The following is a 25,155-nucleotide window of genomic DNA, read 5'->3' on the forward strand; positions in this document are numbered from 1 at the left end:
CTGATTTTGCTGACTTGAAGGAGGAGTTGGGCAGAGACAGTCTCAGGAACCCCAGAAACTCCATCTGCTGGCTCTGTATCATCAATGACTTCTTGGTGTTGATGACCACCCAGATTCTGTAACCATGACATCGTCCTCTCCAAGTGGGTGAGAAGATTCCGATCCTGCGCCAGAATTAGCATGTCGTCTAAGTACACAATGAGGCGAACCCCCATTTCCCGGAGACTGGAAACGACTGGTTTCAGGAGTCTGAAGATCCACGGGGCTGATGAAAGACCAAAGGGGAGAGTGCGATACCGGTACCACCGCTCTTTCCAATGAAATTGCATGAACGTAGCGGGCAAATTGGCACAGTAAGGTAGGCGTCCTTCAAGTCTAGTCGGACCATCCAGTCCTTCTCCAGCAGGAGATCTCTCAAAAGATGGATGCCCTCCATTTTGAAATGTTAATAGACTACATAAGGATTGAAATCTATTAAATTCAATACTAGGCGTTGACCTCCGCCTTTCTTTTGAACCAAAAAGACGTTGCTGCAAAACCCTTCGGGAATGAAGGGTCCCATGGCAATAGCCTGCTTGGCCAAAAGTTCTACTAGTCCTGAGTCTATAAAATTCTGTTCTTGAAGGGAAAAAAGGAGGGCGAGGGGGAAACTCCTGACTGGGACCATCAAACAGTTTTATTTGATAACCCTGGATAGTCTAAAGGACCCAAAAATCTGAAGTGAGTCGTCCAATTGACCACAAAATGTAACCACCTGCCACCTAAGAGACCAATGGACACACAGTCCTTACCAGAGGACTGGGAGTCAAAATTCTTATATCCCCAGTTGAAGCGACCTCTGTAGCCGCGCGATCTCGAGGGGGGAGGGGAGGGGGGGCGGGTGGGGGGTTAAGAAACCCAGCCTGTTCAGGTTTTTGGCTGTAATCTCTGTCCTCCCTGGGGGCGTGTCCTCTCTGAGGACTTGGATTCGCGTAGCGGCCGGTTGAGCGTCCTCTGCCACGCCCGGCCCTACCAGTGGCCTGGTGTAAATCACTCTTCAAGGAAGCTTGGGATTTGTCGAGGGAAGCAAAGGTGCTTACAAACTTAGCAATATCTTTTACGAATTTGTCTCCAAAGACTTGACCCTCTGCCAAGGGGCCCAGTTCAGATGAGGCCAATTCCACCAACTGTGGGTCAGTCCTGAGCAAGACTGACTTCCGCCGTTCAGAAGCCAAGGCACAATTCGCATTTCCTAGCATGCAGTTTTCCCTTTGCGCCCAACCTGCCAAGACCTCGGTGGATAGCGGCACCTGTCTACTCAGCTTGGAGGGGCAACTCAAGAATATTTGCTAAAGGGCCCGAAAGGTCAAGGACCTTATCTTGGCCCGCCCGACGGGCGCAGTCAATCCCCTTCTTAGGGCCCTTTTTATACTTTTTTTAGAAGGTGGTCATCGAGGTATCTATGTCAGGGGTGAGAGCCACCTTGTGGGCTAAGTTTGGGAGGGGACATTCTGACTTCAGGCAAGTCCTAACTTCTTTGTCAAAACCTTTACGCATGTGGGTCTGTAAATAGTCAACCACCGTGGGGAAGGGACCCAGTCCGAGGACCTAGGATGGGCAATGTTTGAGGGATCGAACAGGAAGGGAGAAGGTTGAACAGGAGAGTAAGAGTGCTTATGCTTTTTCGCACACTTGCAAGGTCTGAACTCCTGGGAGGTGTCCGTATCCGTGTCAGTAGTGGTATCATGGATGTGAACAGGGGTGGATTGGGGAGGAGGAGCAGCAGGAGCGCCATGTTTGGCGGTTTCCTTTGACTTGTAAAGTTTAGAGTATGTTTGTGCGAGGCTAGGAGGGGCCGGCGGGCTCAGTCAAGGGGAGACCCGGGACAACAGGGGACTCAGAGCTTCTGGTCCTTTCAAAGACCCTGCTCCCTCCTCTAACTTTTTGGCCAGGGGTAGCAGGGCGGAAGACAGGGCTTTGTCCAACTTGACGTCCAATTTATTATCAATAATGTCCTCTATGGACTCTTCCTCATAATACTAATCATCGCCCTGATCGTCATACAGCAACTTCCTCCTGGTAGAAATCACATTCCTCTATGATCGTAACAGATTATGAAAATTCCACTCAACAGTCCCCAGAGGGAAGCACAATTATCAACCCTTAATTGTAGGGTGTCTGGTGGGAGTAAAGCCGGGCCTAGGAGCCAGAAAAACCAATATAAAGTCAAACAGTCCCATTCTAGGACTAATAGCGGGACACCTCTCCAGAAGCAATGTAGGGGTTCCAAAAATGAACCTTCCTTCAAAGGTTGTGAAAAGCAAGGGTTAAAGCATGAGTCAATTGTAAGTTCTCTGTTCACCAAAACGCTGCCTTATCTGATGTAAAATTGGCCCGATCTGGCTCCTGGCGTGCTGAGTAGCTCCCCTGTTCAGCCTGGGGCAAGGCGTCTATACACTTTGGAAAGGCTGCGTGTATGTATATACTAGCAGCCTGTCCCGACGTTGTCTGGGAGCAAAAGGCTGCTTCAGGGCCCCCGCCCCGCAGAAGAGTTGTCTGTGCAAGATCTGGCCCTGTTCAACTGATTTGGCCCACTTGTGTTATTTTTTTATTTTGTATGTATTGTTTTATGTTGTCCGCAAGATGTGAGGAAAGGGTTGTCACCTGTTTAATGTTTTTTCTTTCAAAGGCTCTTTCCGTGTGTTCATTTTTGTATCCCTTCAAAGAAGATTCACTTTCATTTTGTCAATTTTGTGGTGAAGTCCTGGCAGTGCTCGAGTGATTATGGGCAGTTGTTTTCGTTATTCGTATGTCTTATTGTAAGCGTTTTATCTTGTCCGCAAGATGTGAGGAAATTCTCGTGAATGCGCAGTCGATTGCGTTTCTCTGTTAGGAAATGTCGGCTTTTTTTGTTCGTGTTTACCCCCTGTGACGTCGTTGGTCAATGGCCAATGGTTAAAGACTTTTTTTTTTTTTGGTAAGCCGAAGTTGTGTGTGTTTTCTTTAATGCGTTGTGATTGGTGTAGTATGCGATTAATCCTGTCGTCATTTGACAATCATCGTCGATGGAAGGCCCGCCCGGTTTTTAATGCGAAAGCATCAATGTTGTCTGGGTAACTGCAACAAATGTGTGTATTTCTTATAGCGCGCACCTCTGCTGTTTTTGTATATTGGTGTTACCGCGCCGTATGTGTGAATTTAAATTCATTGAAAGCGCATTTCCTCTGTATGTGTTGGGATTTGCAAATGTTTGTTAGAGCGGAAATGCGCTTTCAATGAATTTATATGTCTGCATGTTGTGCATTCTCAATTCAGTGAAAGCACATTTCCGCTCTGTGTGCATATATAAGTGTGTTGTGAAGTCGCTTGGCCTATGTTTGTTATTTGCACTTGGCACGGCCCTGTAAACGCCCACATTTGTTGTTTGAGATGCCCACGACCATGCCCCAAGGGACTACTTTACCACGTTTGGCGTTTTTGCTTTTTTAATGTATACGGTGTACATATCTATAGCCTATGTCCTTCTGGCACATCTCCCCTTTCAAATGGTATATTGGGTGTAGTGATTGGTGCATTACTTTTGTAGTTTACCTGGCTCAAAGGTTTGTGTTCTCTCTTTATAATAGTGTGTGTATGTATATGTGTGTGTATGTATATATATATATATATGTATGTGTGTGTATATATGTATGTATATATATATATATATATATATATATATATATATATAGAATCTCACATGCTACATAAGGCTTCAGGCATTTATTTCAAGCAGTGTGGTGCACACTTGACGCGTTTCGTTTGTCTCTGCAAACTTCTTCAGAGGTTTGGTCCCGGAAAGAGCAATGTTTGTGGGCATCTGACGATCTGTTCTTAACAAGTCAGGCCCTTTAGTTGTTAGTTTGGCGCGGCATGATGGTCGTCTTAGTCCTCATATTCAGTGTGCCCAACGGCCTGATGTTTTTTGCCTCCTTAACCACCGTCTTGCTGAGACATTCCCTTCCCAGTCGCGTAGCTCCTTACAGTTGGACAGTGCCGAAAAACTGTATGTATCCAAAGTCAAGTTTGCCAACTCAGGAAAGCCACACACAGGTAGGTTCAACTTGCGTTTTATTTCAAAGGCTGCAGCATGCTGAAGGGCAGTCTTTACAACCGAAATAAACTGCCTGACGCGTTTCATGCTCTGCGAGCATTTCCTCAGAGGCATTTCATTAGCACACGCAGCGTGAAGGCAGCACTTATCTTGATGATCACCTGCCCCAGTGGGCGTCTGCTCGCACTAAGCCTGATGGTCCATGTAGTGCCTTTAATGAAACTCCAGTGAGCCGCTTTACAATGTGCCAAAAATTAAATAAAACAAATGAATACCGCAGTGGGTGTTTGTAAAGCGTCCTCCCAAACAGGTGCACATTATGACCTTTGAAAACGACCTCCTGTCCACAAGCTGGCTGCCATGTAGCTCCAGCCTGGTCCATCACAGCATGGCGGGGCTTCTCCCACGACCAGGCCGAAACTACTAACACCAGCAGGCTCTGCGAGAGCCGACGCCCACTGAGGCAGGTGTAAAGGATTAAATTGCCTGCTCCAAGAAATGTTCAAATCAAGCCTCTGAAGAAATGCTCGAAGCATGAAACGCATCAGGCTCATTATTATTTTGCTGTTTTATAACGCGCTCCGTTACTACCAGAGTGTCCTGGCGCGATAAAGGAAAAAACAAGCAAGTGGCCAGCTAAAGGAAAAAGAACACTAATGGGCTGTTCTAAAAAGATGGCTTTTTAGTGCTTTCTTAAAAGAAACAAAATTCTCAGTTGATCTCAGGGATAGGGGAAGGGCGTTCCACGTCTTAGCTGCGACTACAGCAAGCGAGTAGCCTCCTAGTCGTACTCGCTGAAAGCGGGGCACACTCGAGATTACAGCCAGCTGAACGTAGCGGCCGAGTGGGGACATATCGACTGAATCTTTTCCTTAGATAAGATGGTCCCATATCATGGACTGCCTTAAATGCTAAGGTGAGGATTTTAAAAGTTATCCTTTGAGCAATTGGCAGCCAATGAAGTTCTTTTAAGTGTGCTCGCACGCTTTCTCTGCTTGGAATGTTATATAGCAGCCGCGCAGTCGCATTTTGAGTAATCTGCAGTCGGGCCACTAAGAAAGCTGGAGTGCCGCTAAAAAGAGTTGGCATAGTCGAGCCTAGATAAAATTAAAGCTCTAGCAACCGACTCTCTAGAAGATGATGGCAGATATGGGAAGAACTTTCTCATGGCTTTTAGGGAGCCGAAGCACACAGCAGTAAGTTTTTTTTTATGTGTGCCTCGAATCTCAGATCCTCTCCAAACCAGACTCCCAAATTCTTGGCAGCGATAGTAACTGACCCTGGCTGGGGAAAATCCGACGGCCACAAGAGTTCTCTAAAGTTGGATGGGAATTGGCCATACAGCAAGATTTCTGTCTTGTCTTCGTTGCACTTCAGCTGAGCACCTGCCAACCAGTTAAACACAGCGGAAAGGCACGAACGGACAACCTCTGTGTTAGTTTCTGCATCCTTCCAGGTAAATAAAAGCTGCGTATCATCTGCATACGCTATGATTTTTGCTCCCATTTGTTCGGCCAGCACAATGAGGGGGGTAAGATAAACATTAAAAAGCAGGGGACTCAATGTGGATCCTTGGGGAACCCCGGTAGTGAGAGGCCTAACCGAGGATGAAAAAGGCGGGATCCAGACCTGCTGAGATCTATCTGATAAAAAAGATTCTACCCATTTCAGTGCTGAGCCCACCACTCCAATCTCCGCTAGGCGGGTTAGAAGGAGTGAATGAGGGACAGTATCGAACGCGGCAGAGAGGTCTAATAAAATCAGAGCCGCTCTGCCGCCACTGTCCAAACACTCCCTAATGGCTTCAGTAATTTCCACCAGCGCCGACTCAGTGCTATAAGCTGCACGGAAGCCAGACTGGGCAGGGTGAAGGACCTCCGAGGTTTCTACAAAGGCATTAAGCTGGGTGAAAGCAAGTTTCTCCCCAATTTTTGCCATAGCTGGTAGTAAAGATATTGGTCTGTAATTACTAGGCACAGTAAGGTCTGCACCCACCTTTTTTAACAAAGGAAGCAACTTAGCCTGTTTCCATTCGTTTGGAACCCTGGCTGAAGTAAAGGATAGACCCATTATTTGAGAAACCTCAGGAGCCACTGCTTCTGCCGCCTCAGCCAACACCCTGGCCGGGCAGGTATCTCCAGGGGCACCAGATTTTAACGATTTTATTGCCATTAGGGTGTCTTCCACCGAAGGTGGGGCAAAGCTCTCCATGGTGTGTGTGGGTACAACATTAGATCCAACCCTGTCCTCCGTCAGGCTCTCCCCACCAATAGCTCTAAGACTTTGCTGAATTTTGGCAATTTTAGTCAAAAAAAGGAGGAAAGGCTTTCGCACCATTCTGAAGAGGGCTTGATAGAAATTTGCTCTGCACATGGAGACAGGAAACTTTTTACTATAGAGAAAATCTCTCTGCTGTTATTCGCCTTCTCAATTCTTCTGGCAAAATATTCCGTTTTGGCCAGCTTGATATTGGCGTAATATTTTCGTTGAGCAGAGCGGTAAGCTGCCTTGGCTTGTGGGCAATAAGCCACCCTCCAAGCTCGCTCCAATTTTTTACAGGCTAATTTGCCAGCACGAAGATGGGGCGAATACCATGGTTGTGAAGGAGTCATCCTGCTTCTGCCGGGGTCAGTAGCCTTTGAAGACACAGGGCTGCTCGAATCCACCCATCATAAACCTCTACAGCAGAATCAAGATCTCCCAACTGGGGCCTATTCTGATCTAGCCAGACCGAAAAATTGCCTACGTTGATTTTTGGGGGGCGTGTATTCAAGTAGACTTTAGGTGAGTCCTTCACGGCTGACCAAGAAAATCTAATAAGCAGGTGATCCGTCCAAGTGAGTATTTGGGGGGCCTCAACCTTCAATGGAAAGTTGGAACCGATGACGTCCAAGATGTGACCACCCGAATGAGTAGGGGAGGAAACCCATTGGGTAAGAGGCCAGGTCAAAGGAGTCGGAAAGGAGCTTACTTTCCTGACGATCCCGACAATCTACATGGATGTTTAAATCTCCGAGCAGCATGAAACGGGAGAATCTTACTGCTCTGGGGACGAGCATCTCCAAGAGCTTTAAGAAATCGTCCAGCGGGGCCAGGGGGGCGGTAGATGAGAGAACCACCCAGAGTAAAATGAGGGGACAAAGCCAATGAGAAATTCATAATCTCGCCGTCCTCGATTATCTGAATCTTCCATATTAAGCTCCCAAGACTCTCTGAAAATGATTGCTAGCCCTCCACCTCTACCACTAACCCTATCTTTCCTACGGATCTTGTACCCTCTTGGAATGGCTAGTTCGATGTCAGGAGCACTAGAACCATCCAACCAAGTTTCCGTGATAAATAGCAGGTCCAAAGTACCTTCTTCCAATAAAGAAAAGGTCTCCAAGGCATGTTTACACATTGATCGTGCATTAATAAGGGCTGCTGAGATAGAAGCTACATCACAGTAGGATTTCAGTGAAGTAGAGTTTTTAATACCACATGCAAAACCACAGGCCGGACAGGAGCTGAGCCTATCAGGGTCAATAGTGGCACATGACAGACTTTTGTCCAATACTGGGCTCATTTGGATCCTGTTTTCCTGCACTGGGCTGATAACTTGCACAATAAACGAAGATTTACCTACCTGTGAGCTGGCTCTTCTAAATGGGGTAACTCTGATGTTGGGTGTGTGTGTATATATGTGTGTATATATATATATATATATATATATATATATATATATCCCTGGAGACGTACGCAGAGTGCCCGTGAAGGCCCAACGCCTCCCTCACGTGTACCGCGATCTGTAAGCAGCGCTGGCCGCCAAATGCGGGGAAAACCTAAAGCGCAAGAAGCAGTAGATCGGGGCACAAGAAAACGGGACAAACCAGGACCGGAACAGAGGAAGGCTCAGAGGGCAGCGCGAGACAGCATACAGCAGTGAGAGCACGCTAAATCCTGCAAACATCGAAGCATTACAGAGCATACACCGATGCATATCAAGTACGATAAATCATTAGACAGAATAAATACAGTGCACAAAAGCATGAAAAACCAAACACCGTATCAGTGCAAAGTGTACAAAGTAGAGGGGCACTTATCTGGGCTGCGGAGCAGCAAAGAAAGAGGAAGCCAGTTTAGTGCCCGTATACTTTGAGATACAGTGATTGGCTGTTATGAGGCGTGGTTCAAAGCCTCATGGGTATTAAAGTTTTTTCAATGTGTAGTTTTATTGTCATTGGCTGCTATGTTTGCAGTTAAGAAATGGAGAAAGCTCTCGGAGGAGCTACGACACAAACCAAGATGGCCGCATAGTCTCCCGGCTCCACTGACCTCCGTCCTACGCTCTATCCTGTCGCCTATCCTGATTTCCTGCCCCGGATCCGTGTGTGTGACCAGATTTGCACTCCGATGTGATCCCGGAGTTTCTCCGACATCGTGGAGCGGAGTAACGTCGAGGACCAATTTGAGGCCTAACCCAGCCGAGAAGCCGGGGTCTCGAGTGCTGGCCTAGCCAGGTCCGAGTTGAACCACAACGGACTGTTGAATGCGGTTGGGTCCGGCCTCTGGAACATTCGAGATTTTGGGATTGCTCTACAATCTGCTGCCTGGTGCTCTATAGGAGGTGAGGTGACTAGAGACGCATGGTGCTGTGTTGCGGGGGTCCCGGTCCGGGGGTCCGGCATTCATATCGCCGGTGCCCCTTGGATCGGAATCTCACTACACGCTACTGCACGCTAACAGCCTGTCCCTCATGGCTCATTCCTGCTCCGCCTAATCTTCCCCCAGAGAAGGCGCCTCTCCGTGGGGAACACCATGCCTGAAGGGAAACAGAGGCTGACGGAGCAGGCTCAAAGTGGCCCGTCATTGTGGACGGTGCTGGATGCCCTTGTGGCACTTCAGGAGACTGTTAAAGCTCGGACATGCAGCCTGTTGGCGGCGGATGGAATCAAAGGATTGAGACCGGATCCTGACTTGAGGCCCGGCGGCCAGCTCACCTTTCGATTGTCGCCCCAGTGGCGTGCTTAGACCCGACGCTGGAAGCTGTATTTGCCCCTATCACAGTGTAGCTACCTGAAAGTACTGTGCTTGGTGACTCAGTTGATCCGTTGGAGTCCCCGGTTTTGCAACTGTCGGAACATTTGCATGCTGTCCCTACTTCGGTTCCTTTTGATTGGTACTGTGAACTGTTTTGGACTGTCGACCCCCCCCCCCTCCCCAGTCGGTCTATCAAGATGGCGGATGGGATAAAGCCTGGCTTCGGAGACTGGGAGGGGCATCGTTGGTACCAGCCGACTAATTTGGGACCTGCCGTTCTTTTTTCATCTGTGGACCCATGTTCTGCCAACTTCGGTGTACCTTTTGACATTTTGAGGACGGGGCTTTCTTCCCCGGACGGACTCAGCGAATTTAATCGACGGGGCCAAGGATGAGATTGTTGACTGGGTTGTTCATTGTGGTATTTGGTTAACGGGATTGTTTTGTTGAATTAACGGAGTCCGGGGCGGGGTTGGTTAGGACGGGGGCGAGAGACCGGGAGTGCGTTGAAGAAAGCCCTCCTCCATTTCCCTTCTTCGGGTGGGGTTTACTTTCTTTTCCTTTTTTCCTTGTTTCTTCTATGTTTCGGTTTTTGGGCAACAGGCACGCTGCTAGGGGGTTAGGCCCTAGGCATCTTCAGGGGTGCAGGGTGGGGGGCTGGGGGATGGGTGTTTTGTTTTTTCTTTGTTTCTATGGCCTTTTTTCTCATCTTTCTTTGGCCTTTTCTTTTCTCTTTTTCAGGGTCAGTGTAGTGGGATCATTGTTTGGTCCATCTCTGCTTTTACATCTGTGCCTCAACTCTCGCGATGTTTCAGGGCCAAGGGGCGGGCATAAATGTTGGCGCGAACCGTAATAGTATACTTGTTTACCCGGGTGTCGTCTGCTTAAACGCCACTGACTTACATGAAAACGAATTAACTGTGGACACACTGCTGTTTTGCTTGCCCCCTCTTCATAGCTTGCGATATTGGAAGGCACCTGATCCTTCTATCTTATATTATAAAATGAAACCTTTTGTATCCTGTTCCCAATTTGATATGTCTTCCAACCAGTACGCATTGTGGATGTAGCAACTATGCTCCCCGGGAGGCTGGGTCTGAAGTTTTTATTGTTGTATTGTGTTGCAATTGCTTAGCGGCCAGCCCTGGGGGTTGTAGGTCCGTGTTTGTATCTGGTTGAAACTATCAAATAAAGGTTTTCAAAAACAAACAAAAAAAAGAAATGGAGAAAGCTTAATCAGACGCCGCGGTCCTGTTATAGTCCTTTTCTGCAATTGGGAATCCTTGCTGCCCAGAGATGCACCGTGGGACCCCCATTGTACCGCAGTTTAGTGCTCAGCAGCTGAAATCCTTTTAGCCTGAAACAAACCTCACACATTCGCCCTTTAGAAGCTGTAAAAGTGGTGCTTGTGTGGTGGCTGTGTGCAAATTAGAGGGACCTAGCACAATTCCTTTCTGCCCAGGGGCCCCAAAAATCCTAGAACCATTCCTGTGAAGGTATTGCAATATTTAGCTGTCTGGGAAAGAAAAGTCCTGGCTTGTTGGTGTGCTCTACGGTAAGAGGATACTGCAATCGTGTACGCTACAGAAGATCGTTAACATCGACAAGGTCTAACGTCTGACATTCTATAGATAACTAGCATACGACCCTTCTTGCGGAGTGATTTAAAAGCAAAATGATCGGATTTAAAGACAATAAGTTTATGAGAAGCCAGTGCATTTTCCAATCGTGTTAAAATAGCGCATCTCTGTACTACAGACTTGGAATGAGGCTGCCTGTCGCTTTTTGCACAAGTGGCACCCTTTGGGCCGTGTAGTCTGAAAGGGCAACATATAACAAACCGCTGTAATCCATCCTAGATGTTGATGCATGGACTGTTTTCTGTGTGTGAACAGGGAGAAAACAAATTATTTTTAGGTGAGGTGTTAACGTAGCGAAGCACGTGGCTACCACATAAGTGATCTGAGACTTAATAGGTAGGTTGTTGGATCTAATGGCAAGATTTCTTGCTGATGCCATGGGAGTGGGCAGATGCCAGTCCGATCAGTCTCATGTAGATCACGGCCATAGTTTAGAACACAGGACCATATTTAGTCTTGCCTTATTTGCCAAAGTTGTTAATATAAATATATCACATATATACATTTATAATCTCAGAACCGCATGTTGCAGCCAGTTGTTACCACTGCAATAGAGATCTGACTCTTAAACCACTAGCAAAGGTGACTTTTATTCCGGGTCCCATGTGCCCAGTGGCGGCTGGTGACATTTGAAAGTGGTGAGGCGTAAAATGATTGGCATACTGCACCGTTGCGAGCGAGCACAGTGTGACACATAATGTTGCACACTAAGACTGACAGCGTGACAGCCAAAAGTTCAAGGACTCAGGAAAGAACCGGACGTCCCTTCAGCCAAGAGCAGGCAAGGAGCTGGCATCGTTGACGCTGGGCAGTGTTTAATTTAACTGTGGGCTCAGAGTGCCATTTTAATTGGACTCCTACAATCGCGCTGTAGACAATCCCAGGTTCCTCTTAGGCATGTACGTGCATTTCACCTAATGTAACCAGCGTGGGTAGCAGCTAGTTGGATCTATCGAATACTACCTTTATTCGATTCTGAAACGACACAGGCGGCCTGGTAACTCCATCTCAAAAGAGTTATTGAAACCGATAATAGTTACTCTGGCAGGGCTGGGTAGCTTGGACTTGCTTGCTTTTTACCAGTGAGACCCTGAGGGACCCTATGGAAATGAGAAATTACTGATGTAAATGGCAGCTGTTACTGTTGCAAAAACAGGCATTCACATGTTCACCATCACAAGAGCACACAACATGCGAGGAAGAAACCATGCTGGCGGCCCTTTAGTTGATAGGAAGTGCATTCAGCATTACAATAGACAGGGCCAATAAAGCGCCTAGAGTGAAAGTATGGAAGGGTAGCAGGCTCTAGAAATCAGATGGATGAAATTCATCAGTGCAGATGTACAGGATTTAAAATGTTCCTCATCCATCACATTTTCGTTGTCTGTCTACAGGTCGCGCATCATATTGCTCCACATAATTCTATCAAATCTAACCACAGCCATAAAAATTATTTTCTGTTAATTTATGTCCGGCAGAGTAAGAATCTTAAGTTCGGGCCCCGGACTCCAGCGACACCAAACCTGACACAAATGACTTACAGGGGACTTATAAACGCACAGCTCGGGAAGTGGCAAGAACTGCACACCACACAACTAATTCATTTCTGATAAGCAAATGTAGCATTTTGACTTGCATATTATGCTGTTAATCAGCAGTTAGTTGAGCGGTAATTAAGATGAAGGGAAATATATAATGCACATTTCCAATTAGCAGTAAGATATCCCTGCAGCAGGTCTACTAGAATACAAGACCTAGGTTTATTAGAGGGGTATTAACTCGGTAATTTGTCAAAATAATATATGCAGGCAACGTTTCGTGTCGATCTTTGTACAGTAGGGAACTCTGCTGGGCCTAGCATTCTAAATACAATAAATCAGAAATTAACATACTGCATCAATTAGAAACTATATAAATTATACACACACCTTCACAAACCCTAAGCTTCTCCAAGTTTTACTATCTTTTTGTCCTATAATTAACTTGCAAATCATGAAGGAATCATTAATTTATAGTGCCAAGACACTTTCTGATTGAATGGCGCGTATTACACGAACCTTTAATGCGAAACGGGCTAAAATAAATGGCAAAGTGAGGAAAGCTCTGTTTTTGGGTTAACAGGAGAACGTATTACAAAGAATAGTGCAGCCTTGCAAAGAACGGTTGGTCTAGGCACGCCAGACCATGGTTATCTGTTTTCTCTTGGGGCAGATTGTTCAAGCCGCCTGCGCTAAAAGTTATAAATCATGACGCATGTGTATTTTTTATTACAGATTTTGCCGCATGAATGAGTTAAGTGCTCTCGCGTTGCAGACAACACACACAACAGGCAACACTCAAATGTATTCAGTTTCACACACGCATACACACAAACACATCCATTCACGACAACACTCTCCACCAAACATTCATTCATGCATGCACACTCGCACAACACTTTAAAATAAAAGAAAAACAAACAAACTTACTTTACCTTGCTGCTGGTCAGCGCCTCCTCTGGGCTCTGCTTTGCTCCCCTCATGTCACGTCACAGGCTCACAGCCCCTCTCAGCCAATGCTGGCGCCAGGGGGGCCACAGGCATTCTCGCCCGCAGCACACCTATTAGGAGTCCGAAGGGCTCCAAATGGGTATGCGCAACCAAGCAAAAACACAAGTGCGCATGAGTGGACACAGTGCGGAAATTCGTCTTCCGTCCCCAACAATGCGCACTTGTGGTGCTGCATGCCCCCTGGCCTGGTGACGTCTGACAAATGACAGCAGACCGCCCACCGGTCTGGCATCAGCAGTGTAACTTCGAATAGGGCCGGAGGGAAAGAGTAAACAATGAATTGCATAGCTTCTTCCTTGGCCCCTTCCCTGCCCACTTCAATTTGGATGGGCACGGGTGCTAAGGTTGTTCATAAAGCCCAGAAAACTGAGAAAATTCGGTATTTTGGAGCATTATTTTCAAATACAAGATGGGGGAAAATCTATTTGGTTTACAGGCTGTTGTGGAGCATGGATCAAAAAATCGAATACAGTGTGGCTAGCAAGATCTACCCAATAAACACACTTTTCTAGTTCTCGGACCAAAGAATTTAGTTCAATATTGGCAAAAATACTGTTCTGCAGTTTTCCTGTACATGATTTAAAAAGCAATCAGTTTTTTTTTTTTTTTTTTTTTTTTTGTCTGCTCTAATCTGTGTGTGCAGTTAGACATAGCGACCTATAATTTCTCAAGTTCAAGAATTTATATAGCGCACTACTCACCCAGAGGGTCTCAAGCCGCTTGGGGAGGGGGTTCATTATTTATCGAATAGCCAGGTTTTAAGTTCTTTTCTGAAGGAGATGTGGTTATGTGTAAGGCGGAGGTGAGTGGGGAGTGAGTTCCAGGTCTTGGCTGCCAAGTAGAAGGATCTACCTCCCATGGTGGATCTTTGGATACGCGTAACTGCGGCGAGGGCTTGATTGGAGGATCTTAGTTGGCGGGAGGGAGTGTAGGACGGTCTAGTGTTGAGGCATTCGGGTCCTAGTTTGTAGAGGGCCTTGTGTGCGTGGGTGAGGAGACGGAACGTTATTCTCTTGTTGACGGGGAGCCAGTGGAGGTCTTTCAGGTGGCTGGTAATGTGATCTTGGCGACGGATGTCCAAAATGAGTCTTGCTGAAGCGTTTTGGATGCGTTGGAGTTTTTTCTGTAATTTGGCTGTGATTCCGGCGTAGAGGGTGTTTCCGTAGTCTAGTCGACTCGTGACCAGTGCGTGGGTGATAGTCTTTCTTGTCTCGGAGGGGATCCAACAGAAGATTGTTTTTGAGCATACGAAGTACATTGAAGCAGGAGGATGAGACGGCGTTGACTTGTCTGGTCATCGAGAGTGAGGAGTCTAGGATGAAGCCAAGGTTACGTGCGTGGTCTGTGGGTATGGGTGCTGTGCCCCGAGCCGAAGGCCACCATGAGTCGTCCCAGGCAGAGGGTAATGAGCTCCTCCGTTTTGTCTGAGTTAAGTTTTAGGCGGCTGTTTTTCATCCATTCGGCTACTTTCATGCCTTCGTGAAGATTGGTTTTGGCGGTGTTAGGGTCAGCTGGGGGTCGTCAGCGTAGGAGATGATGTGGTTGTGTTGACACACGATGGATGCGAGTGGACTCATGTAAACGTTGAAGAGGGTGGGACTGAGTGATCCTTGTGGTGCACCACAGATGACTTCGGTGGCTTCTGATTTGAAGGGGGGAGTCGGACTCTCTGAGTTCTCCCAGTTAGGAAAGAGATGATCCAATCCAAGGCTTTTCCTTGTATGCCGATGTTGCTGAGGCGTTGTATGAGGGTGCTGTGACAGACTGTGTCGAAGGTGGCAGAGGTCGAGTAGAATGAGGACCACTGTTTCTCCGTTGTCCAGTAGTGTTCGGATGTCGTCTGTAGCTGCGATGAGGGCGGTCTCAGTGCTGTGTTTGGCTCGAAAGTCGGACTGTGAGGGATCGAGGGAGTTGTTGGATTCAAGGAAGGCGGCAAGCTGGCTATTGACGGCTTTCTCAATTACTTTGGCAGTGAATGGGAGGAGGGAGATGGGGCGGTAGTTAAGTTCAGAGGGGTCTGCTGTAGGTTTCTTCAGGAGGGCGCTGACTTCGGCGTGTTTCCAGCTTTCTGGGAAGGTAGCAGAGTTGAAGGAGCAGTTGATGACATCACGGAGATGGGGTGCGATGATGGAGTCTGCTTTGTTGAAGATGTGGTGGGGACAGGGGTCGGTTGGCAAGCCAGAGTGGATGGAGTTCATTAGGCGGATGGTGTCTTCAATGGTGATTGGGTTCCAGGCGCTGAGGTTGTTAGAGTGCGGTTTAGGATCGAAGGGGGGTGGAGAGGATTGTTCGTTTGAAATGTTCTCGAAGCTGTTATGTATGTCGGCAATTTTGTTGTAGGAGGATAATGAATCGCAGAGGTCTTGGGAGGGAGTGATGTCGTTTGAGGCTGCGGTGGGGTTGGTGAATTCTTTGACTATGTTGAATAGTTCCTTGCTGTTATGGGCGTTGTCGATTCTTGAATGCTGATTTCTTGGTGGATCGAATCAGTTGGTGGTGTTTGCGGGTGGCTGCCTTGAAGGTGGTCATGTTGTCGGTGGTTGGGTTTTTTCTCCTTGTTTACTTGAGTACGGCATAGCTTCTTGGATTTCTTAAGGTCATAGTTGAACCAGGGGGCCTTTTTGCTGTCCTGTTTGGTGTGGTGGTTTTTCAAGGGTGCTAGTTCATCAGCGCTGTGAGTGATCCATTGTTTGAGTTTGGTGGCAGCTTTGTTTGGGTCCGATGAGAGGGTGGGTGGGTTTTGGTTAAGCGATGTGAGGAGTTGGTCGGTGGTGATTTTTGTTCCAGTTTCTTCGAGGAATAGGTTGTGGGGGGTTGTGGGTCGAGGTGGTTTTGTAGCTGAAGTGAACACAACTATGGTCCGTCCAATGGAGAGTTGTGGTGCGATCGAAGGAGATGTGTTTGCTGGAGGTGAAGATTGGGTCGAGCGTATGTCCGGCTACATGGGTGGGGGGTGTCAACAAGTTGTTTGAGTCAGAGATTGGCCAGGTTGTCAAGGAGGGAGGTGGTGTTGCTGTCTTTCTTTTCCAGGTGGAAGTTGAGGTCTCCTAGTAGAATGTAGTTCTCGGAGGCGAGGGCATGTGGGCTGATGAAGTCAGTGATGTCCTTGCTGAATTGTTTACGGGTTCCTGGGGGCCTGTAGATGAGGGTGCCTCTGAGTGTGGTCCTAGGGTCGGTGTGGATCTGGAAGTGGAGGTGTTCGGCGGTTGCAAGGTTATCGTCTAAGCTGGTCGTGATTTTGATGGTTTTGTTATGGACGATGGCGATGCCTCCTCCTGTTTGGTTGGTGCGGTCTTTTCGGGTGATCTTGTAAGTGTCCGGGATGGCTATGGCAATGTCAGGTGTTGATGATGCGTTCATCCAGGTTTCTGTAAGGAAGGCGACGTCCGGTGAAGCAGTGTCGAGTAGGTCCCAGAGTTCAGTTGCGTGTCTGTGGACCGATCGGGTGTTCAGCAGGATGCATTTCAGGTGGTTAGTCGGAGCTGTGTTTGGGGTTAGTGGATATGGTAGGGATCTTGATGCTGGTAAATTTGCAGGAGTGGCAGGCGAAAGGACCATGGGTGCGTCCCGGGGCAGCTTCGAAGCATTGTGGTGTGCGTTTGGGGTTAAGGGCTAGGAGGGTCGAGGCGTCATACGTTAAGCGGGAGGAGTGGGGGTCACGGGGGCTAGGGGGTCTGGCGCTGGGTGCGGTCCAGGTGCGGACGGGCTTACCTTTGGCGCACCTTCGGCGCGCATGGGGCGCTGTGCGTGAACGCTGCGCGCTAATGCGTCAGTCATAAGTGGAGAAGTGGAGGGGGAGGGGCAAGGGACAGCGCTGCCGAGGGCGGGAGCAGGGCTATGCGATCAGTGGGAGAGGGTCAGCTGGGAGGCGGGTGCGAGGTGTAGGGGGAGTCTCCGAGGCAAAACAACAACAAAATGGCCGGAGCAGCAACACAAACTAGAGAGGCTGGGCTAAAATCAAGCAGCTTCTAAGATTATTCAACAAAGCGCTACAAATATCCAAAGCACAATTCAGTAAAGCGCTAGAAATATTCAGAGCACAAACTTATGACTAATAGCAACACAGCATTATGTGTAACACTAATTGTACGTTTCAGAGGAAAATGTAACCATGGGGAAGGGAACACTTTGGCTGCATTCTCTGTGCGATGACTCATGCAGTGACTCGATCTCACTTTCCTTTGCTTAGGTTGTTTTTGCTTAGGTTGCTTTGCTGATAATGCTATATATTTAATTTGAAGTGCTTCCAGCCGACTAAAGGCTGTTCTCTACTTGACCTGGGCAGACAGAGGTATGCGCAACTGTCTGCTGATCACACCCATACCATGGTCTACCAAAAACATTTGAATATGGACCCACATTCCCTCTGTGGCTGCTTCAATCTCATTTGCGGTTTTGACAGCACTTGCCTTGATCAGATCTGGAACAGTGCGAGTTGGGTTATCTGATTGCGTACTCAGCAATAACCCACATTTCGCTTAGGCAGCTTACTAAGCAGTATTCACTCATGCAGACAGCATTTCAGAAAGGTTTGTATAGAGTCCAAGGTTTGTTGGCTAGGTTTGAATAGGATCCCGCGGCCTGACCATGAATTGAACATTGTGGCTTACCATGTGCAAACGGGTGTTACACAGGGATCGTTATTTAGCAATGCATTGCTCATCGAGGCAATTAGCTCTAGTTCTAAAGAGTGATGTGTGGAAGTCCCTTTTTTTTTTTTTTTCAGACCTGTCTGCTCACTTGCAGGAGAAAGATCTGATGGGTGGGCCTGTGGCTTACTCTTTCTGTGAATATAGTTGTATTGATCTGCAGATCTTAGGTAACACACGACTAGACTGAGGGAGTGGGCATGGAGGGAGAAGGAAATCTCACCACCCCGCACAGAGGTGCTTTCCATCCACCAATTACTCCAATGATGTAGATGCAGGGGCGAGTGAATCCTTTGACAAAAAGGTCCATATGGATCCATCACAAAATTGCCCCAACACTTGAGACCGATTCCTGCTTTATGAGCAATCGGTCGTCTGTAAACACGAGAAGTGGGGTAGCAATTGTAACCCTGGTAACTGAACTGCATGTTAATGTTTGAGTCTTTGTGGTTATTTTACTTGGTGTCTTCAGATTGTTGGATATGTTCCCTTTAGGATTCAGGGTACTTTTTTTAATTAGTGGTGCTTGGAGCCTGTTTTATCCCTTTGCCTTTTCAGACTTCGACCAGCATGAAAGTAAATGTGATGAGTTGGCTTGGTTGAAAAGTCAACATGCTGGCTTTCCAGGCCACACTCTTGATGGTAATTATGTTGGATAGGCATAAGTAAGTGACTCGAGATCTTCCACCTGAATAAGCACGTTTCTTGTTTACCACAACCTGCTTTGGAACTCGGGCTGCGTTTTTATTTCTGGGCTGCCAGATAAAGCAGTTTATATGGCAAGCTAATGTACTTCGTGTCCTGCAAAAATATTTTGGTGGCTGTGGGTCTCATGATTCCAGTAATCAGTTGTTGCTCTTAACTTCTGTGTACTTATGCTTTTTCCAGATGGGGCATCCTCTTTTCACATCCCAGGGACTATACTCCTGTATGCACCACCGAACTAGGACGAGCTGTGCAGATGGCACCTGAATTTGAGAAACGCGGTGTAAAAATGATCGCCCTCTCCATCGACACTGTTGAAGATCACTTTGGCTGGAGCAAGGTAAACTGAGCTCGATTGCTTCTAGGAATAAAAACAACTGGTGGTTCAAAGGATCTCCAAACCTTCCTCAAGGCAGCTCTAAATACTGCTGTAAGATGTTTGGTACGAAGTTATTTAATCAAATAATGCTAATAGGAATCCCCCAATACAGCTTCCTGTTGAAGCAAGTGGTGTAAACGATGCACAAAATAATGCATGCAAACTTTTCCATGTCCAACAGTTCATCTCCGGAGGAGGTTCTCCTTCCCACCTGAGCTCTGATAGTTTCAGATCAGACTCTAGATGTATGCTACTTTAAAACTCTCCAAATCGTTATGTTTGTGTGGTAAGTGGACGTTTGTAATGATTTTTAAAAAAGTATGCATGTCAACTAAAGTTTTTTTTATTGCCCATTTTAATCGTACTCCATTTATAGAAGGATGAAGGGCCTAATTAGCCAGGCTGAGATTCAGACTTGCAGCCTGCATGTCATTCGTGTTCCTGTAGCCGATCCGAACTTAGGAGGCCCCTTGCACTCTTCGTAAATCTCAGAACGATCCACGGTTGAAGGAACTTGTGTACGCTTAGATCGTTTTATTAAACATTTCCCTTGCAAATGGCTTGAGTGAAGTGTGGGTTTCCAGCTTGTTTTGTGACTGGGCACTGATGATCATGGATGGCTTTGCAAACTCCACCAGACACTAGCAACAGCCTCAAAGTTTTTTTTTGTTTGCTTTTTTGCCTGTTTTGTGAATTGGGAGGGGCGCAGTCGGTTCTTGTCATAAAGCCTCAACCTCTCACCTCGTGCCTCATAAAAGTAATGGGCTTTGAACCCTCCCACCCCTCTTACAGATCTTAATCCCTTTAAGACCGCAACTCCACTTGCACAGTGACGCTTTTCTGAAAGTTGGCAGATCTGGTAGTACTAATGGGGTGCACAGGCCTGTTGCACCCCAGGGTACTATGCATACTACCACCCCTTATATGATCAAAAGGAGGAAAAGGCATGCAGCTGGAGCCATGTCTTGGTATCATGAGCTGGGATCCCTAAATGAATGGAAATTAGCCCCTCCCTGAGCCTCATAACGGTGATTTTTCGCAACGGTTTACTGTTAACCGATTACCAACTGTCACTCCGAACCTTATCTTGCTCACTCCGCTTTCTCAGCTGCCTTACCAGCAACAAACACAGGGTTTCTTGTAACTCTTACTTTGAATAATTGATACTGCTTCATTGTGGGATAGCTATAAATACATAACCGTTCAATGGTCATTGGATGTACGTTTTCCTGTGCAAAAGTCCTTTCTGACCGATATCCTGAATGGTGTCTAGTTCACTGGGTCAGTCACATGTTTTCTCCTTAAACTCCTACTTGACTGTCATATTTGTAGCCTGTATGCAATTATTGGAACCCTCAGTGCTGCTCTGAGCTGGTATGTGCCTACCCAATAGCTAAACTGCCAATAGCTTTATTGGAAAGGTCTTGTCATTAAAGTAGGACTTCATTGATACATAATTCTGTTTGAAGGCCTTTGAACCTGCCTTAAGTCCTTATTGATATTCAGTGCTGGCCAATGTGTTACTGTTGCTTATTCTCAGATTAATTGAGTTGGTGTTCTTGACCATTGTGGCAGTGGTGAACGGGAGCTTGCTTCACATTAAAGTCAATAGCGATTGACTCCAGATGTGGTTGCTCATGCAGTCTTTTTGCAACCAGCTCCAACCTGGTATGGAGGAGGACAATTGGAATAGAGGAGGGCGAGGGAGTATTTGCCTTCATGTTGGTGCAGCCTTCTACAAAAGGCTTTGATGTAAATGTCCAGTGTAATACGATGTGGTATACAATGAGTTCTTTTGTATCTTTGTTTAGTTTGTGACCTGTTCCTCATTATGGTGTAAGCCTGTTCCACCTCTTGTAGTGCTCTGCCTTCTTGCTTACTTGGTTCCTAAGATCTCTAGCCTCACTGTTTCATTTTCATTTTTCTCTAACACCTGATCCATCTCCCTCTGGTTCTAAGGTCCATGTATCTGTAGACTCCCAAAGCTAAGGGTTCTGGTGCCCCCGCCCCCCAAATCTATTAACATCAAAGATTCACACTCCAGAGTTTTAGGTCTCGCCTGTCGATGCGCATGCGCATCGAGCAAGCGAGACTATTGCGAGTTATCCACTCTTTATCCACACTGCAAGGAATCGTGGCGATTCCTTGCAGTGCCCGTGACTTTTAAGGTCAATGCGCATGCGCATTAAGCTTATGCGCATGCGCATTGACCTTAAAAGTCACGGGCGCGTGCATGTCCGTCTCTGTTTACCCGCTCCGCCCCCTCCCCTTCCCGCCGTGTCGCATTTCTCCTCCCCCCTCCCCTCTCTTCCCTCCAGCTTGTTGTTTGTATAATTTAACCCGCTCCGCCCCCTCCCCTTCCCTCCGTGTCGCATTTCTCCTCCCCCCTCCCCTCTCTTCCGTCCGTCTTGTTTATAATGCCACCGTGGGTTCCCTTTCTGTACCGGGTGTTGATGGATGTTTTCAGATTTTCTGCCCGACCTCCAGTGCGGTTAAATTCCCATCTTTCCCTCCCCATGTGCTCCGATCCCCTCCCCCACCTCTTCTGCCCGTGATTGCCGCTCCGTCTCGCTCGGTAGTGGCAGGGAGATTTACTCTCTGTTAGGTTCCCGCGGGGAAAATGAAGGCGCACAACATAAGCACAGATAAGGAGGAGGCAACCTGCTCTGTGCCAACAAGAACGGACCAGCCCGAAAGAGGAATGTAGACTGACTGTTGCTTGCAGCACTGCAGATAAGGGTTCAAATAAATTGATAAATCGTGTTGCTGTTTTATTGTAAAACCGAATTACAGGAGAGGAAAACCGCGACAGTATCTTTAAATCTGTAGCAGTGTACTGCTCGTCTCCATCAGGGTGCAGGTCTTTGTAAAAATGGTTTAATCCTCTTCGTACCGACTGTTTCTGTTGCTAGTAGAGACTCCTTGCTAATAAAATATATCACCTTGTAGTGGATTTAATTGAACTCCACATTCGATGTTCTGTTTCCGGTAAAGCACCACGACAAACTATCTGCAAAAGTGTGGTGGGGAACTTGGGTTTAAAGCAATAACATGTTTGAGAACAAACTTTCGTGAAATAATATTTGTGGAACCTTCAAAAGATCGCGCCTTAAAAGATGGAAAATGTTTTGGAACCCAAGTATAACCAACAAGTTCGTGTTTACGTCCGTCCTTTCTGTGCTGCTTCCAGTTCCCATGTTATTATTAGGTCTGGCCTTTGAGACGCTTTAAGCGGTTTCACCTTATTGTTTTTCCACGAAATCCATACATGAGTTGCATACAAGGAGAGTGTTTGTCAGCACGCTTTATCTATTGGCCCGTTAAATTGTCATTCACGTTTTGCTTCCATCCACCACCGCACGGCATATCGCAAAAAGCCATGGGTCAGCCTACTTTACCCATTGGCTCCCTTCGTTTTGAGTGACTGCACAAGACCTGTGCACATTGTTCTTAGCCACCAAAATAATACTTTCTCTGCAATGGCCATGCAGGGGTGAAGTTAACTTTTCATTTAATGTATTCTTTTATATAATATAGCTAAAGTTCTGGCTGTTTATTTTTCCTGCACTTCGAGTGCTTACTTTATTGGGGATTTATTTCCTTACTGCTTTTTTAAGTGTTGACATTTTAACATTGTAGCTAACTAGGATTTGAGTGCATGGTTAATTCCTTTTTGTCTTTTTCACAAGTAATACAATGTATGGCACAACTAAAGGAGACCACTAGTAAAATGGCCACAATAGTGAATGTGTTTTTTCATTTTTATTTTTATGAAAGCCTATGGTGGACACGTATAGGTAGCATTTTTTTGTGGTACATATTACAGTAAAAAGGTGTTAAACGTTTTATGTAATTAGAGTAACTAACTGCTAGCATTAAGAAATGTGAAAAAGAATCCGTGCTAGCTGTGAACCGAGTTTGGCTTTTAAGCCGTTCAGGTTGGTTTGTCAGACTTTTCCCAAAAGCACCAAATTTACTGTAGGCCGAGACCTATCCAGGAATGTGTAGCTCCAGAAGGGGTGTTTGGGTTTCTAACCAGGTCAATGTGCAGTTTGCAGCTGTTGGTGCTGTGCTGGTTTAGAAAGTGTCCGGTACGCACTTTCTGCACTATACTGTTTGTTGCCTAGTACAGCGGTTCTTTGTCCTATGGCACAAGGCTAGCCACCTGGGATGCAGAGCACTATCTTTTAATGCAGAAAGAGAGGAATAACGATAAACACAGCACCACCTTTTACAGGCAAAAAATAAACCTGCAGCTCTATAGGAAAGACATTTGTTACAGCAATCCATTTAGTCTTACATGAAAAACGTATGCAACGCTATGTCTGTGTGTGTACAGAGCAATAAGGCAGCAACTCGAAACATCCCCTCGCACAAGATGTGGTGTAACAGGAACTTACTCATGCTGGTAGATGGCAGAATGCCCTGTACTAGTCAATTGTTGGATTTGTGTTATCGGCATTGAAATACAGCCAGTGACCAGATTTGTAATGCCTGGGGAAATGCTGATAACAGCCTACTCTTGCACTGACCTTACTTAGGTTCCCTTTCATCTCTAATGTGATTAGAAAACAGTCTGGGGGAGAGACAGGTGGCAGACAGTTATTCGTCATTCATTTATTGCAGAAATAGCCAACAGAGTCTTTGTCAAACAAAGTACAAAAAGTAAAGTACATGCAGTAGACAGTCGCAAGATTAGCCTTTAGAAAAAGTTGCATCCTTCCTGAAGATAGATTCCCTTCTAGGCAAAATTCTCACAGAATTCCATCCAATCTCGGTTTAGTTAGAGTGCAGTTTGGCAAAACTCTGAACTGGTATTCTGCAGAGTCCCTGCCCAGAAGTTTTGCCCAAATATTTACGCTGTACACTAAAGAAACTGAGAGAGCAAAGACCAAGCCCACAAGCATTGGCAAAAGTCTCGCCTATGGGCAAGCTATTGGATTTGGCAATGAGTTGGGGGTGGTACACCAGAGGGCAGGTGGTCCTACTCTCTCTCACAGCCTCCCCCAGCTCCGCCCCCTCACTACTTGATTGCACGGCCGCTAGGCCGTGCCTCCCCTACTCTCCTCCCCCCTCCTCCTCTCCTCCCCTGCCTGCCTGCCGCATTTCTCCTCCCCCTCCCCTCTCTTCCCTCCGTCTCGTTTCACACACACCCTCTCCCCCGCTCCGCCCCCTCCCCGCCATGTCTGCCCCCTTCCCGCCGCCTATTCATGCCTCTCAGTTCACTGAGTACTCTACGCTCAGACCTCATATGTTGACCACCTCACTCACCCTCAACCCCTCACTCACCCTCAACCCCTCACCCTCAACCCCTCACTCACCCTCACTCACCCTCACTCAACCACCCTCAACCTCCCTCACCCTCAACCCCTCACCCTCACTCACCCTCAACCCCTCACCCACTCACCCTCAACCCCTCACCCTCACTCACCCACCCTCAACCCCTCACCCTCACTCACTCACCTTCAACCCCTCCCCCTCGACCCCTCCCCCTCGACCCCTCCCCCTCGACCCCTCACCCTCACCCTCACTCACCCTCAACCCCTCACCCTCAAACCCTCACTCACCCTCAACCCCTCACTCACTCACCCTCAACCCCTCAACCCCTCACCCTCAACCCCTCACTCACCCTCACTCAACCACCCTCAACCTCACTCACCCTCAACCTCACTCACCCTCACTCACCCTCACCCTCACTCACCCTCACTCACCCTCACCCTCACTCACCCTCACTCACCCTCACTCACCCTCACTCACCCTCACTCACCCTCACTCACCCTCACTCACCCTCAACCACTCACCCTCACTCACCCTCACTCACTCACCCTCACTCACCCTCACTCACTCACCCTCAACCCCTCACCCTCACTCAACCTCACTCACTCACCCTCAACCCCTCACCCTCACTCACCCTCAACCCCTCACCCTCAACCCCTCACCCTCACTCACCCTCAATCCCTCACCCTCACTCACTCACCCACCCTCACCCACCCTCACCCTCAACCCCTCACCTCACTCACCCTCAACCACCCTCAACCACCCTCACTCACCCTCACTCACCCTCACTCACCCTCACTCACCCTCACTCACCCTCACTCACCCTCACTCACCCTCACTCACCCTCACTCACCCTCACTCACCC

General features: G+C 47.4%; 1 protein-coding gene across 1 annotated transcript in view; it reads left to right on the forward strand.

Moving 5' to 3' along the window:
• The window catches only part of PRDX6 (peroxiredoxin 6), a 143,707-nt gene that overhangs the window by 32,486 nt on the left and 86,066 nt on the right, over positions 1-25,155 (forward strand). The window contains exon 2 of the mRNA XM_086956355.1: positions 18,818-18,974. Coding sequence (XP_086812481.1) covers positions 18,818-18,974 — 157 coding nt within the window. The remainder of the gene's footprint in view (positions 1-18,817; positions 18,975-25,155) is intronic.

Source organism: Lissotriton vulgaris, chromosome 1_1 (assembly GCF_964263255.1).
Source record: "Lissotriton vulgaris chromosome 1_1, aLisVul1.2, whole genome shotgun sequence".
Lineage (NCBI taxonomy): Eukaryota > Metazoa > Chordata > Amphibia > Caudata > Salamandridae > Lissotriton > Lissotriton vulgaris.